Here is a 13329-nt window from a genome sequence, read left to right as displayed (position 1 = left end):
TATTTTTTACAAATACAAAATCTGCCTCAGAAAAGAAGAGTTGAAGCGAGCTAAAGCTTCAAAGAGAGTCAACCAAAATGTGAAGGGCAGACTCCTTTGACACTTGGCAGTAACCAAGGACAAACCATCCACATTTGGGCATTATAGACCTCTGTCCTTCTAAGGCAAAAATCAGTATCTTTCCCTTGAAAAATATAGTTATACAATGAATATTAACTCAAGAATAGGTTCTAAATTTTAAATTATTTTTCTTGGGGAAAAAAATGCCTTCCTTTAATTTTTATAACATGTATGTGACATTTCTGGTGAGTCATTAGGAAAAAAAATCATAGCCTGGGAAATAACTGGAATTTTATAGAATCATCATTATGTTTCATTATTCACTATTTCAGTTCTGGGTTTACATTGGATATAAAGAAATAATTCAGAAGCCTTGCTCTCAAGAACTTTATTCTAAGGGAGGGGATGAATTACCAAAGGTTTTAGTTGGAATATAATGATGAATTGCACTACAGTGCTGAAGCATCCAATATTTTCAGGGGTCTTATTCATCTTCATAAAAGGCAGGTTATGTTTTTTTTCTTCTTTTAAGGAGAAAACAAGTTAAGATTATAGGAATAAAGTAGAAGCCTAGGGATGGTACTGCCATTCCAAAGTCTAATGAAGTTGTACAACAATGTAGATGTACTTAATGCCATAGAACTCATTAAATGATATATTTAACCGGTTACATACATTTTACCACACACACACACACACACACACACAATGTTCTCAAAGAAAGTTCAGGCAGCACTGTTTGTTAAATACCACACTGGAAAACACACATTCATCATCAGTGGCATGGATAAAGAAGTTGTGGTACACTCATATAACAGAATGCTATACATACAGCAATGAAACCAAACCACAGCTACACACAACAAGAATGAATCTAATAAAAAGGAAAAGAAGAAAGGTACCACATACATTCAAATGATTCCATTCATCTAAAGTCCAGTTAAAATTAAACTGTACTACTTAGACTTGGGTGGCTAAACTTGGAAAATAAAGAAATAATTGTCAAAAAATTGAAGACAATGTTAACTTATGGAAGAACAGAAGTTGTCCTTATCAGAAACCCATGGAGGGCCTAGGAACCAGCAATGTTCTATCTCGATTGGTTAGTGGATATCTCCTTTATAATAATTCTTCAAAATGTATACTCACATGGTTTTGTACTTTTCTCTATCTATCATATATCCCAACTAAAAAGAAAACTTGCAGGCCATGCAGGAAATGATACACACATATCTAGGAGGGAGGGGAATGAAGTCAGCTATATGAAGATACGTTTCTGTTTGTAATACATGCTTCATGAGTTGGGAGGGGAGTACATGGGGTTTAATTTACTATTGCCTATAACTGGTTGTTTAAAATATTTTAAATCAAAATTAAAACTAAAAGAAGATAATGTAGAAAAGAAGATGGATTCTTTTGTTTCTGTTTTCACTTCCTTTACTATTATTAAAATATTTATTCAATAAATTAAAATAGGAAAAGAAAATTCAGGGGAAAAAACACCTACCGAAGATCAAAATTTATCAGCACATGGGAATTTTCACATATGGAAAATCCATGAGCATTTGGAAAAACTCCCAATATACCAATAGAAAAATGGGAGTTAAGAGATGGAAGATGTCAGAAAGTCAGGAGATAGGTAAAGAAATCTTAAATCTATATTGGTTGGTTGAGTATATCTACCCTTAAGTCACTTCAAAAACCAATGAAAAAAGACCACCACTAGAAGACAGTAACCAGAAAACTTTATAACAAACAAGTTGTCACCAACAGGTGACCCTCCCCTGATTTAACATTGATAATCTAAATTTTAAATATTTCAATTTCCAGAAAATAAAGAATTCACTGCATCTAAAAATAATGTTCTCCTTGCTAATAGTCAAGCGATAGGATCTCCTTCTTACCATCCAAAGCTCATCTCACTACCCATGCTTGGCACTCTACTTCCTCCTAGCTCTCCTGGACCCTCCTCTGCTATTATCTACTCTTTTTGTTTGCAGCTTCTCTTAGCATAAAACAACTCTCTAATTTTTCAGATCTTATAAAAGAACTCTTTCACCTACTTTATGTCCTTCTCTTTTTCCTTCTTCATAGTAAGAGAGCCTTTAGAAAGTATAATTAGTTACTTCCTCAACTATACTCACCTTGCACTGATATCTCAACCCACTGTAGCCTGGCTTCCCACTCCCTCTCCAAGAACAGGTCCTGCACAGGTCAACAATGACCTTGGTGACCCATCTCACTAGGACAGTCAGTATCTCATTGTGCCTTGTAGAAGCATCTATCACACAGACTATTCCCTTGGGTCCCTTGCCTGCACTCTATGACAGTATTCCTCCTGTTCCTCTATCCTTTCCTCCTTCCCTCCTTCACAGGCTCTCCTGCCTTACCCTGTACCCTGAATGGGGAGTTCCATGGAGTTCTGTCTTGGCCTCCTTTTCTTCTCACTCTCTACATGTGTTTATATCCATTCCTAAGCATTTCTGAGTCCCATGGTTGCTCTTTCTCCATTATTCCTAATTTTTGATTTCCACCAGTCAGTTATAAAAAGTCAGTTATCCCATTCCACCAGTACTATAGAGTAGGCTAAACTCTTAAGACTTGTTTATCTTATCTCTGGTGATCTTAATTTTTACCTGGTAACATTAGCCGACTGCATTCTGAAGCCTCAGTCACAGGAAGAAGGGACAAGCAAGTAATGTCTTTAGCTTCTGATTCTACTAGCCCCTGTCCCAATGGGATGGATGTATTCTGAACAAACTGTACCAGGAGCTAGAGAGAAAGGGGCGGGGTGTGTGTGGAGACAATAAATAATACAGTAGTTAGGAATGAATCTATACTTCTGAATTTACCAAAGATGGTGATGTAATTAAGTCTTGACTGCTCACTAGTCTCAGTCTTATTCACAGAAAAACTAGATTAAGTATAAAATAGTATTTTATATTATTTTTATCAAGTGCTCTGTTCTAGATTTTAAAATTAGTTATATAATTAACTTCTATCACCTTCCATAAAACAGAGAAACAATTTAAAAAATCATATTTTTAAATGGTGGCTATTACAAATTCAACTACATTGTACTGGTTACATTTTACAAAGCACTATTCCATGTATTGGCTTTTGTAATCCTCACTGTAACTCAGTAAGACTGAACATGTGTTTTAAAGATAAGGAATCAATTTGAAGACACTAAATGATTAGTCTAAGGTCACATCACTAGTTACAATCAGTGTTGGTCTTCAAACTTAAGTAACATGATTCCAAATCCAGTGATCTTTCCACTAAGCGACACAGATGTTCTAAAATTAAAGTGAGAAAAATGAATAAAAAGTTAAAATGTGTAAATACTCTCACCACATTTAGAAAGAAAACTTTCATATATATACAAAATTAATTAAAAAAGCAGTTTATGGTAGTTAATATTTATATATGTATACACACATATGCCATATATAAAATACAACTTCATCATTATATGATTATTTAAATGTATAATAAGCTAGATTTATTTAGATAACAAATATAAAAAGCCATAAAAGGTAAAAACTGAACCTTAAAATCTCTGAGAAAGTACTTAGTAATAAAGAAAACAATAATCTTGTAGTTACAACCAAAACCATATGACCCACAAAACCTAAAATATTTACTATCTGACCCATTACAGAAAAAGTTTGCTGATTTCTGAACTAAGAACAAACTCTGGAGTAAATAGGCCACCAAAAGAAAAGAAAACAAGATGCCTGGGCTCACCTCTGGTTTGGATTCTAACTCATCTGATAACATTGATTCAGCTTCCAAATCCTGTAGCTGTTCAGAGGACAGGTTAAAAATTTAATTCAGAGTCAGTGACACCCTCTTTCATATTCTTTCATATTCCTCTAGGAAGTGCTATGCTTTTCCCGAAAGATGCCGGGCTGAGTGGATAATCAATTTAGCCTAAAAAAGGAAAAAAGAGAGAATTAAAGCAATAGGAAAATGTAGCTAAATAAACAAAGGTACTTCTTTACATATCCAAAAATCACACCAAGAAAGCAAATGAAAAATTCAGCCCCAAACACCTGTTTTAAAATAGAAAAAGCCCAATACATACCAACACCCACAAAAAGTTGTACTTTGATGTAGAATTTCTACTTCTAACAATCTATTCTAAGAAAAGGCCTTAAATATGAAAAAAGCTGTATGCCCAAAGAATTTCATCTTTTCATCTGTGATAAAAAAACAACTGTAAGCAACATATAAGTACACATATGTATTCAACAATTAGAGAATGATTGATTAGATCACAGCATTGTCACTTAAAAAGTTATGAAAAGATTGCAACAACAAAAAATACTAATGATGTTCAACTAGAGAAACAAAATACAAAATTATATCCTTGCTGTTATCAAACTAGTTAAGATATGCATAGGAAAGGTAAAAGGAAGTTCACAATAGCTACTGATAGTAGCTATACTGGGTGGTAGGCTGGTGTAACATTTTTCGTTTCTTGATTGCCCAATTTTTTACAAAGGTAGTTATACAGTCAAAATTTGAACAGTGTTTCCCAAAAGTAGTACTCCTGGGACCCTGATGAAGCTATTTTCCCCCCTTAATTTAAATTCTTACTTTCTTAAAGCTTAACTGTTCTTTCAGGATTTTGGCAAGTGAGTCTACTTTATTTTGTACAATTATTGCTAAAATTGGGAGCACTATTATATAAAAAGCATACAGTGTAAAGCGTACTCAAGATGGGATTTTTAAATTAATACCACGGTAGAATGGAAAGTTAGAATCAGATAGACTTTTTAAAAAGGGCATTTAGAAGTATGTGAATAAATGTTTATTGTCCTGTTGGTTCAACCCTCTCCCCTTGCTAGCTTCCAGAAACCCTCATTTTCATCACAAAAAAAAAATTACAAGATATAAATGAAATGCTCATCTAATTTTAAGTTTATCACATAAAATAAAGTATTATAAATCTCTGATTTTTCCTTTCACATTCATTTTTCTTATTCAAGCACTGTAATAGCTCAATGTGGTTTATCCATCCCTCTTTCACAGAAGAAGGAACCAAAGCTCAGTACAATAACTTGCCCAAGTTATTAAGCTGCAGAGCCAGCATTCCCATCCAACAAAGGTTAGCCTGAATAGTGATTATCTCTCTCTAGGTTTGATCTTGAATTATCAGGGTTTTAAATTCCTTTTCCCCAATTCAAGCTCATTTCAAGAAGCCAAGAAATCACCAAATGTTTGTTTAGGTTATCCTTAAGGTTCCTCCAACTTTGAGATTCCAGGACTGTAAAATCTTTAAGAAACTAGACAACTATCTTCTGTCCTTTGTATTTGTTAGGTTTCTTAGAAACTAATGGCGCTGGCTCCATTTCTGTTAGCCTTACCTAATGAAAAATGAACAAAATTAAGTACATGAATTTGTGCATGGAACAAGGGGGAAAATAGATACACTAGATTTTAGACATTTTTGCAAAGCTGTAAGAAAAATTTAGAGACGGGAACTGCCATCTCTTTTATAGTTTAGAGCCACCTCTAGATCACTATTTCTCAAAAGTTCATGGTTATCTATGGTATCTTTTTATTTTAGTGTTTTCATTTCACTTTTAAAAAATTAACACATGCATCTTATGAAACAAATGGGTATCCATATAACAACTTAGTTCTGCCATACAATTTTGGTGCCCAGTTTGTGGTTTGTGTATGTGTGCTGCATGAACAAAAAAGAGACTGGTGGGATGCCGAAAAGGTAGGATGACCTCAAAAGAATCTATATTGGAGCACTCAGTACCATATCAAGTGTACTAGGTGGATCTTATCTTTAACACAGCAACTTGCTATACGTACATCGCTGGAAGTGTGATTTTATAGTTGATTAAGAGTTGTAGGGGTTCGTTGTAGGAGGGGTTCATTGTAGTATTGCCTAGCTTTATATTTGAGTATATTTAGAGCAATTACAATAAAAATAATTTGCCAGAGTTGGAGTAGGGGTGTCCAATGCAATGTTTTTCCTTCAAATGCAATTTACATGACACTACAGCGAAAGGTACTGCTCTTACTCAAAGAAAAGCTGTTTTCAAGATAATTATAGATCTCAGAGGAAATTTCTTCCCAGGTTTTCTTATGCTATTAATTGAGATAAGAGATTAGAGACACAATACAGAAAAGTCACCTATATCACCAAAAGTCCTTTAATGCAGACAGTAATACTTGTTCATTTTTATTTTGTATCTTTAGCTGGTGGACAGGCAAAATTTATATCCTTATTTCCTTTTAAATAGAAAAAGTACTAATTTAGCTCCATAAAGAATAAAAGAGAAAATGATATTTAACTATCAGCAACAAAGGTCAAGCCAATCAAATCATATTTTACACAAATCATAAAAATGGAATCTTGGCTCTAGATAGAGTTCATAACAAAACAAACTGATATCAGAAACCTAAGAATTGGTCTAGTAACATTTTTCCTCACTGTTCAGACCCTTTTCTTCCTCTTCCCTCGGCAAAAACTGAATTTTACTGTGTGCATGGTTCCCTGTGGCCATCAAAGCATATTATACTGCTTAAAGAAAACAATCTTGGTCCAGCAAATATTGTATTTTTTAGAAATCCACTGATGCTGACACTGTTATTATTGAATATATGATCCCACAGTCAGTCTACAGGTTAAAAAGAATGCAGGCAACACAAACCTTTGCATGAACCAAAGCAAAGAACACAAGAAGCCCTGAAAAGTTCTGGGAATAAGTAATGAGAGAACTCATAACAATAGCAAAGCAGATTTAGGACAACAGTGATCTCTGTGATCAGGACCATCCTGAGAACAACACTCCTTTAGTTCTTAGCCAAATAAACAAACCCTGTGAACTGAAGTTTGATAAACTATTCTTTTTCTACAGTACACTCAACATCATCCAGCAAATTATGCATTAACACTAAGTGGGCTGAACAAGTCAAATAAAGAAGCTGAGCTATATTTGAAACAACAACAATCCCAAGGTCTCTAAAGCAGGAATCTAAATTCTGCCTCTGATTTGTTGGTTGCGACCTGGGCAAGCTACTCATCTTGTTGGCCCTGGGAAACTCATCTGAAATACAGAAATGAAATAAATCTACCCTAAGATTATTTATATATCAGTCAATAGAAATAATTACAAAATTCTTCATAAACAAAGTTCTGCCTAAGTGCCTAAGAAACTAGTAAATCTATCACTTAGTACACTATGAAAAGTTAAGATCTCTGCTTTTTGTTACTAAGTCCAAATTTCCTACAGAGCAGTGGTTTTCAAACTTTTTTGATGGCAACCCACAGTAACATAACATACATTTTCCATCATAACCCAGAGAATGTAATGCACAGAGATGCACACAAACAACATATTTTCATAAAACAGAACAGTAACTTATGCTAATCTTACGCACTCTGAATTCTTTTTTAAATAAGATCCACTAAACTGATCTCAAAGGCTATTAACAGGTTATGGCCCATAGACTGAAAACCACTATGAAGTATCTTTAAATGTCTAAAATAATGCATGTTTAACACAGAATCAGCCATTAAATATAAAGCCATAGATATAAACCTGCTATAAATATATATTACAATCAGCAGTTATCATTGATAGAAATCTTGGTGAAGCTGAGATTACTTGAATCTTGTCCTGAAGCTCTTCCTTGAGATCTGCAGAGTAAAATATTACACACTAGGCACCTACCAGCAAAGAAAGGCAAAGTAATCTCTAATAATTAACTAGACTTTGGTTCCACACCACCATATAGAACTCTCACATACTACACAGGAATTAGCAGTAACACCATTTCCTTAGAGTAGATAAGGCCTAAAATCAATGCAGGCTACATAGAGAAATACTGGGAGGAAAAACCAATCCAAAGTAAACAAACAATAGGGGAACAGAGCTGATACAGGTCTCTTGCCCTAGTCCTAACTACACCAAAGGGAGTACATTCCAAACAGAAAGATACCATGGGCCATCTCATGAAAGAGAACATCAATCACTGTGTCAACCTCTGAAAAGCAATGTGATTCCAACCTAGAATACAAAGCCCAGAATACCAGGATTGCTTTTACTTGAGGGAGGTAGAAAGTGCCTTGACCTTGACACAGTTTTGGAAAGAAGGTGAAGTGGGGAGGGAGGTTGAGAAAAAAGAGGGAAGAAATTGCAAAACATTGTGCTCCTCCAATTGGTCACTATTCACAAAGGTTAAAATAAAGCACATAATCTCAACTGAGAGGACTAGTTTCTCTGACTGTGGGCCCATCTGCTTCTTAGCTCTCTCCACCTCTGCCTGCGGCTGATCACAGATACAGACCCAAACAATACTCAATAATGCTTAAAAAACAAAAACAAAAATTCCACTAATGTTAAGTGAATTACAAAGACCAAAAAATTAAAATTTTTAAAAGAGCAGGTTTAAGTTTTGGTATAAAATGGTAGTACAAGGGACAGAAAAGCCAAGTAACTTTTCATTTCATATCATACCTAGCATATGATAAAGCATGAGAGTTGATTAAATTCTAATGATAAAGTGGTAACAGATATCAATGAAATTTGGAATACAGAACTGTGAAGCCAGAATCTCAGAAACCGTAGCATTCATCCTGGCCCTTCCCTCTTCTCTTCCCAGGATTGTCTAGGGTGCTCCATTCCCACAGCCTCCTTTTATTAGTTACCTCTCCATTTCTCTGCAATTCTTCAGAGACAAATTTGAAGCCACTGATCTTCATGTTGCCAAATCCAATGGATACTTTGCTGTCCTCATCTTACTTGACTTTTGCAGGGACAACTACTGTTTTTGATTGTCCCACATTCATTCTCCCTGCTTGGGTGACAGGATCCACAATTTGGGGATCTAACACTCCCCCCCGGATACATTCTTGGTGGGACTGTAGATTAAGGTGTTCTTTCCTACCCTGACCAACTGTTGGAAACTCAACTCATAATGAACAAATCAGATACTCTTCCTCAGAATGTGAATTCGAAAAGAAGTACTAAGGTGAAAACTGCTGTAGCAGCCCATTCACTCCAGTACTGCAGTTAGCAGCCTCCCTCTGGGGCTGCTCCGATTCCTGTCTTCTATGAAGCCAGCGCCTTCAGCATTTCCTTGGATTCTGTAAGCTGCTCACATCCCTGTAATAAATTCGTCTTCTCAAGTAAACTGGTCACTTGTAACCAGAATCGTAACTGGTATTTTCCCTTAGAAGCACTGACTCCTTTCTCAAACATTTTACTTACTCTCTTTGCTTCCAAGATAAATGTTCCTTATTTTAATCCTACCTCATTGGCCATTCCTCCAGTCTCCTTTGGTATCTTCTATATTCCTTTCCACTCACCCTCTAAATATTAATGTTCCTCAGTATAGTTTGCAGGTCCTCTCCTCTTGCTGTATTCTCTTCCTAGTGTGAACTCATGGCTTTAAATGATACTGTCTCCAAAATTTTTATCTATAGCCCAGATATCTCCTCTGAACTGTAGATTTGTTATATATATAATTGCTTATTTGACATCTCTAATTTTATTTTCCTATCTAATTTTTTGATATCTCAAATTTAACATGTTCAAAATGAATTCCCTCCCAAGCCTCTTTCCCATCTTTCCCTGCCAGCCCCTCTCACCACAACCTATTACTCAAGGGAGGACCACCATTCACCCATTTATGAGTCATTCTTACTCCTTTCTTTCCTTTGCTCCCAGTATCCAGTCCAGCTGCAAGTCTTATAGATTCATCTTCAGAAGAGACTGCAAATCCACCTATTTCTATCTCTACTGCCACTACCCTACTCCAGGCCACCATCACCTCTTACCTTAAAGTACTGTTACTGCCTCCTAACTTGTCTCCCTGCTTCTACTCTTTACCTCCCTCCATTCTATTCTCTTCACAGCAGCAAAGATCATCCTAAAATGTGAATCCTATTATATCACTCTCCTGCTTAAAACTCTTCATGTGGCTTCCCAATGTATTTAGAAAAATCTAAACTCCTTATCCTGGCCTACAAGAACATACGCAATCCATTCTTGCCTCTCCAAAAACAGTCCAGAGTTGTTCTCCCTTACTTGCTCACTAAGTTCCAGCTAGATGAATATCCCTTAGTTACTTGAACATACTGAGCTCTTTCTTATGTCAGGGATTTGCATGCATATTTCCTCTACCGAGGAAGGCTTTCTTTTCCACTGGTTAGCTCTTTTTTATCCTTCAGGGCTCTGTTTAACTATTAACTCATATAGAAAGGCTTTGCCCAGTCACCTTATCCAAGGAAGGTTCCCCATACTCTCACTTTTATTTTCTATCTCTACTATCTCCATTATAGCACTTATCACAATTTCTAATTCTTCTGTTTTTATATAATATTAACTTTTTGTCTGGCTACCCCCTAAATTGCAAGCTCCATAAACAAGGCCAAGAAGTAGTCTACCTTGTTCACTACTGTCCCTCCCAGAAGAACCCGTCACCTGGCAAAGTACTGTATGTAATTCATAAGGAACTTGGTTCTCCAAGAGTCTCTTCTGTTACTGTGAAGCTCTGAGATGGTCTCTACTATGAGCTTAAAGAGCTTTTATACAAGATTCCCTGTAAGCAGCCAGTAGGCACTCGATAAATATTTGTATGATGAATGAATGGCACTGCAAATTTTTGTCTCTATTCCTGACCTCTCTTCTGAACTCCAAACTTTCATTTCTAACTGCATGTTAGGTATCTCCATGTGGATATCCATCTCAAATTTAACAATGTCCAAAATCCAGATTGTTATCTCCCCTACCAAACCTGTTCTCCTTCCTGTATTATCCATTTCAATTATTGCCCAATTTTCCTTTCACTCAGCTGCAAATTCTAGGTCTTAAACAATCTCTCTTGTCCTCCATATTTAAATAATCCTAGTAGATTCCCCCAAGTTTATTCTTACCATAATGTCCTGTTTAGGTTTTTCATTATCTTTCAACTAGACCATTAAAGTTGCCTTCTAATTGCCACACTACCCTTAAAATTCTCCTTTCCAATCCATCTTATATGCAGTCATTCGAGTTATGTTTCCAAAACACAGAAATGCTTATGTCACCTCCCTTACTCAAAGTTCAGTGCCTCAGAGCAACAGTCAAATCCCTCAGCATGGCATCTTAAATATTCAACAGTATGTCCTCAAACACTGTCCCTGTTGCAGCATCCACTATATTCTTCCATGAACCCTTCACTCCACACTGGATTGGCTACTAAATGAACGCTCCAATCTATTTCAGCGCTCAAGGCCTTTGCTTGGAGTAGCTCTTCAATCAGTAATACCGCCCCCCAAGTCCAGCTGTCATCTTTTGAAATATTTTCCAGCCTTTAAAATCCAATTCAAATGCCATCCTCGATGAAGACTCTGATCCCTTCCCTCCAGTCAGAATAAATCTTTCCTTCCCTAGTGTTCTCACAACACAGTTTAACCTTTCTTTAACAGTTATTTCATCCTGCCTTGGGTGTTGGTTGTCTACCTGCACAGTCTTACTGATTAAGGTTCGTTGAATTTATTCATCCTTCTCCCATTAACTCAGCATGATGCTTTTGCATAAACTAAGTATTCAGGAAATATTTGCCCAAAATAGGTAAGCCCCTTCATTTACAGAGGAAGACAAACAAAGCTAGAGATTAAGTAACTTACCAGAAATTAGACATCTACTTACATGCAAAAAAATCAGAACCTAAATCTTCTGACTGCTAGTTTGCTGACCTGACTTTGTCCTGCGTGAAGATAACACAAAGTGTAATTTCTCATTCCCTAACGACAACAAAATACCCCTAGTTTTATTTCAAAATGGTTTTTTATTCTCTTTGTAAATGTTGCATTGACCCTTGTGCCAAAGTGAAGAAGTATAAATTCTTAAATTTCAAGTTAATATTTAACTTTCAAATGGTTCCTCAGTGCATTTCACAGTCTCATGAACAAGTGGGGTAAACTTTAATAAACTAACTGTATTCTTTTCTCTGAAGAAACTTTAGAAGATAAATTCAACCCACGAAATGCATACAGGCTGTAAACACTCACAGCCCACACCCTCGCCTTGAAATGACAGGCGAAGGAGAAACCCAGCCCCTCCGAGTCGGCAACCTTCCTTTTTCTAGACGCAGAAAGTGGACGTATGAAAGAAGAGGGTAGATCAGGGCTGAAATGTCCAAGGCAGAATCCTCTTGGCACCCTCGTTCCCCCATGACAAGGGCCTTGGAGGAAAAGGCCCCAAGGTCCACAGGCAGGCCCCGCTGCGGGTGCAGTCCGGGAGCCCCCACCTGGGACTCGCTGACTCCAGCTTTCTCAGTTCGGTCTTCCCATGCCCCTGCCCCCAAAACCAAGCAAAGGAGCCGAAACATCGGCCGCAAAACTCTGCGAGGGTGACGAGCCCAAACCCTGGGGCTTCAGACCGGCCGCTCCCGGACGCGCCAGATACGGGTGGAGTGCTTCCCCCCCCCCAGGGGGGGTGGGCGGTTTCCCTGTCCTCTCCGGGGGCGAATTCGGTCCGAGCTCCCGAGGAGCCGACACTGGCTCCCTGCCCTTCGAGGACCACCGAGCCGAGCGGGTGTGGTCTGGTCCACCCACAGAGCTCACCTTCCCGTCCCGGGCAGCCGTCCGTCCGTCTGTCGGTCCCGAATTCCGTCCGCACACAGCGTCTTCCGGCTCCCGCCGGAAGCAGCTCGAGCGCGGGACAGGAAGTTTGGCCGCCGCCCCCCCCCCCCACGCACACACCCACTCGCTCGCCTCCGAGCCGGGCGGCGGTCGCTTCTCGTGGGGATTCAGCCCCAGGGGCCACTAGCCAGCGGGGGCTGGGCTGGTGGCGCAGGGCTTGGCTCCGGGAGGGAAGGAACCGCGGGCTCCCTCCTCCCACTCACTCCCGGCCTTTGGAGCTCCGTGGTCTGCGAAGCCCGAAAAACGGTGTCAGTGAATTCTAGCCGTGACGTCACTGCTTCCCTGCTGCAGAGGATGGGGTAGTTTTTCCTCTCAGCTGAGGAGATCGGTACAAGTTGCAGTGGAGGCGAGCGAGAAAGAAAAAGATGACTACTGAAACATTTATCAGAGTTCTCAGTGAAGAGGACCTCAAAGCTTCACTGCCCGAGAAGGGAACTTGCAGAATCCAATTCTGCACTACACACGGGGCAGATTAAGAACTGAGGCTCAGTGATGGAACTTTTCTGGGGAATATGAATTACCTTGAGTATGCGTTCCGTCAGTATATTACGATGTAATATACTCTAGGGTGTATGGACGGGCTAGAACACTTGAGATTCAGGCTGGGT

At 38.2% G+C, this 13329-nt stretch overlaps 1 protein-coding gene across 3 annotated transcripts in view; it reads right to left on the bottom strand.

The window, feature by feature from the left end:
- Positions 1–12805, bottom strand: part of ZNF410 (zinc finger protein 410) — a 33357-nt gene extending 20552 nt beyond the window's left edge. For all 3 annotated transcript variants that reach the window (XR_004320826.1, XM_032482342.1, XM_032482343.1), the window contains exons 1-3: positions 12644–12805; positions 3811–3996; positions 2697–2832 (exon numbers count right to left, since the gene is read on the bottom strand). Coding sequence is in view for 2 of the 3 variants with exons in the window: in XM_032482342.1 (XP_032338233.1) it covers positions 2697–2832; positions 3811–3843 (169 nt within the window). In the remaining variant the exon portion in view is untranslated. The remainder of the gene's footprint in view (positions 1–2696; positions 2833–3810; positions 3997–12643) is intronic.
- Between the last annotated feature and the right edge of the window lie 524 nt (positions 12806–13329).

The sequence above is a fragment of the Camelus ferus genome, chromosome 6 (genome assembly GCF_009834535.1).
Source record: "Camelus ferus isolate YT-003-E chromosome 6, BCGSAC_Cfer_1.0, whole genome shotgun sequence".
Taxonomy (NCBI): Eukaryota; Metazoa; Chordata; class Mammalia; order Artiodactyla; family Camelidae; genus Camelus; species Camelus ferus.
This window is presented reverse-complemented; position numbering and strand designations above follow the sequence as displayed.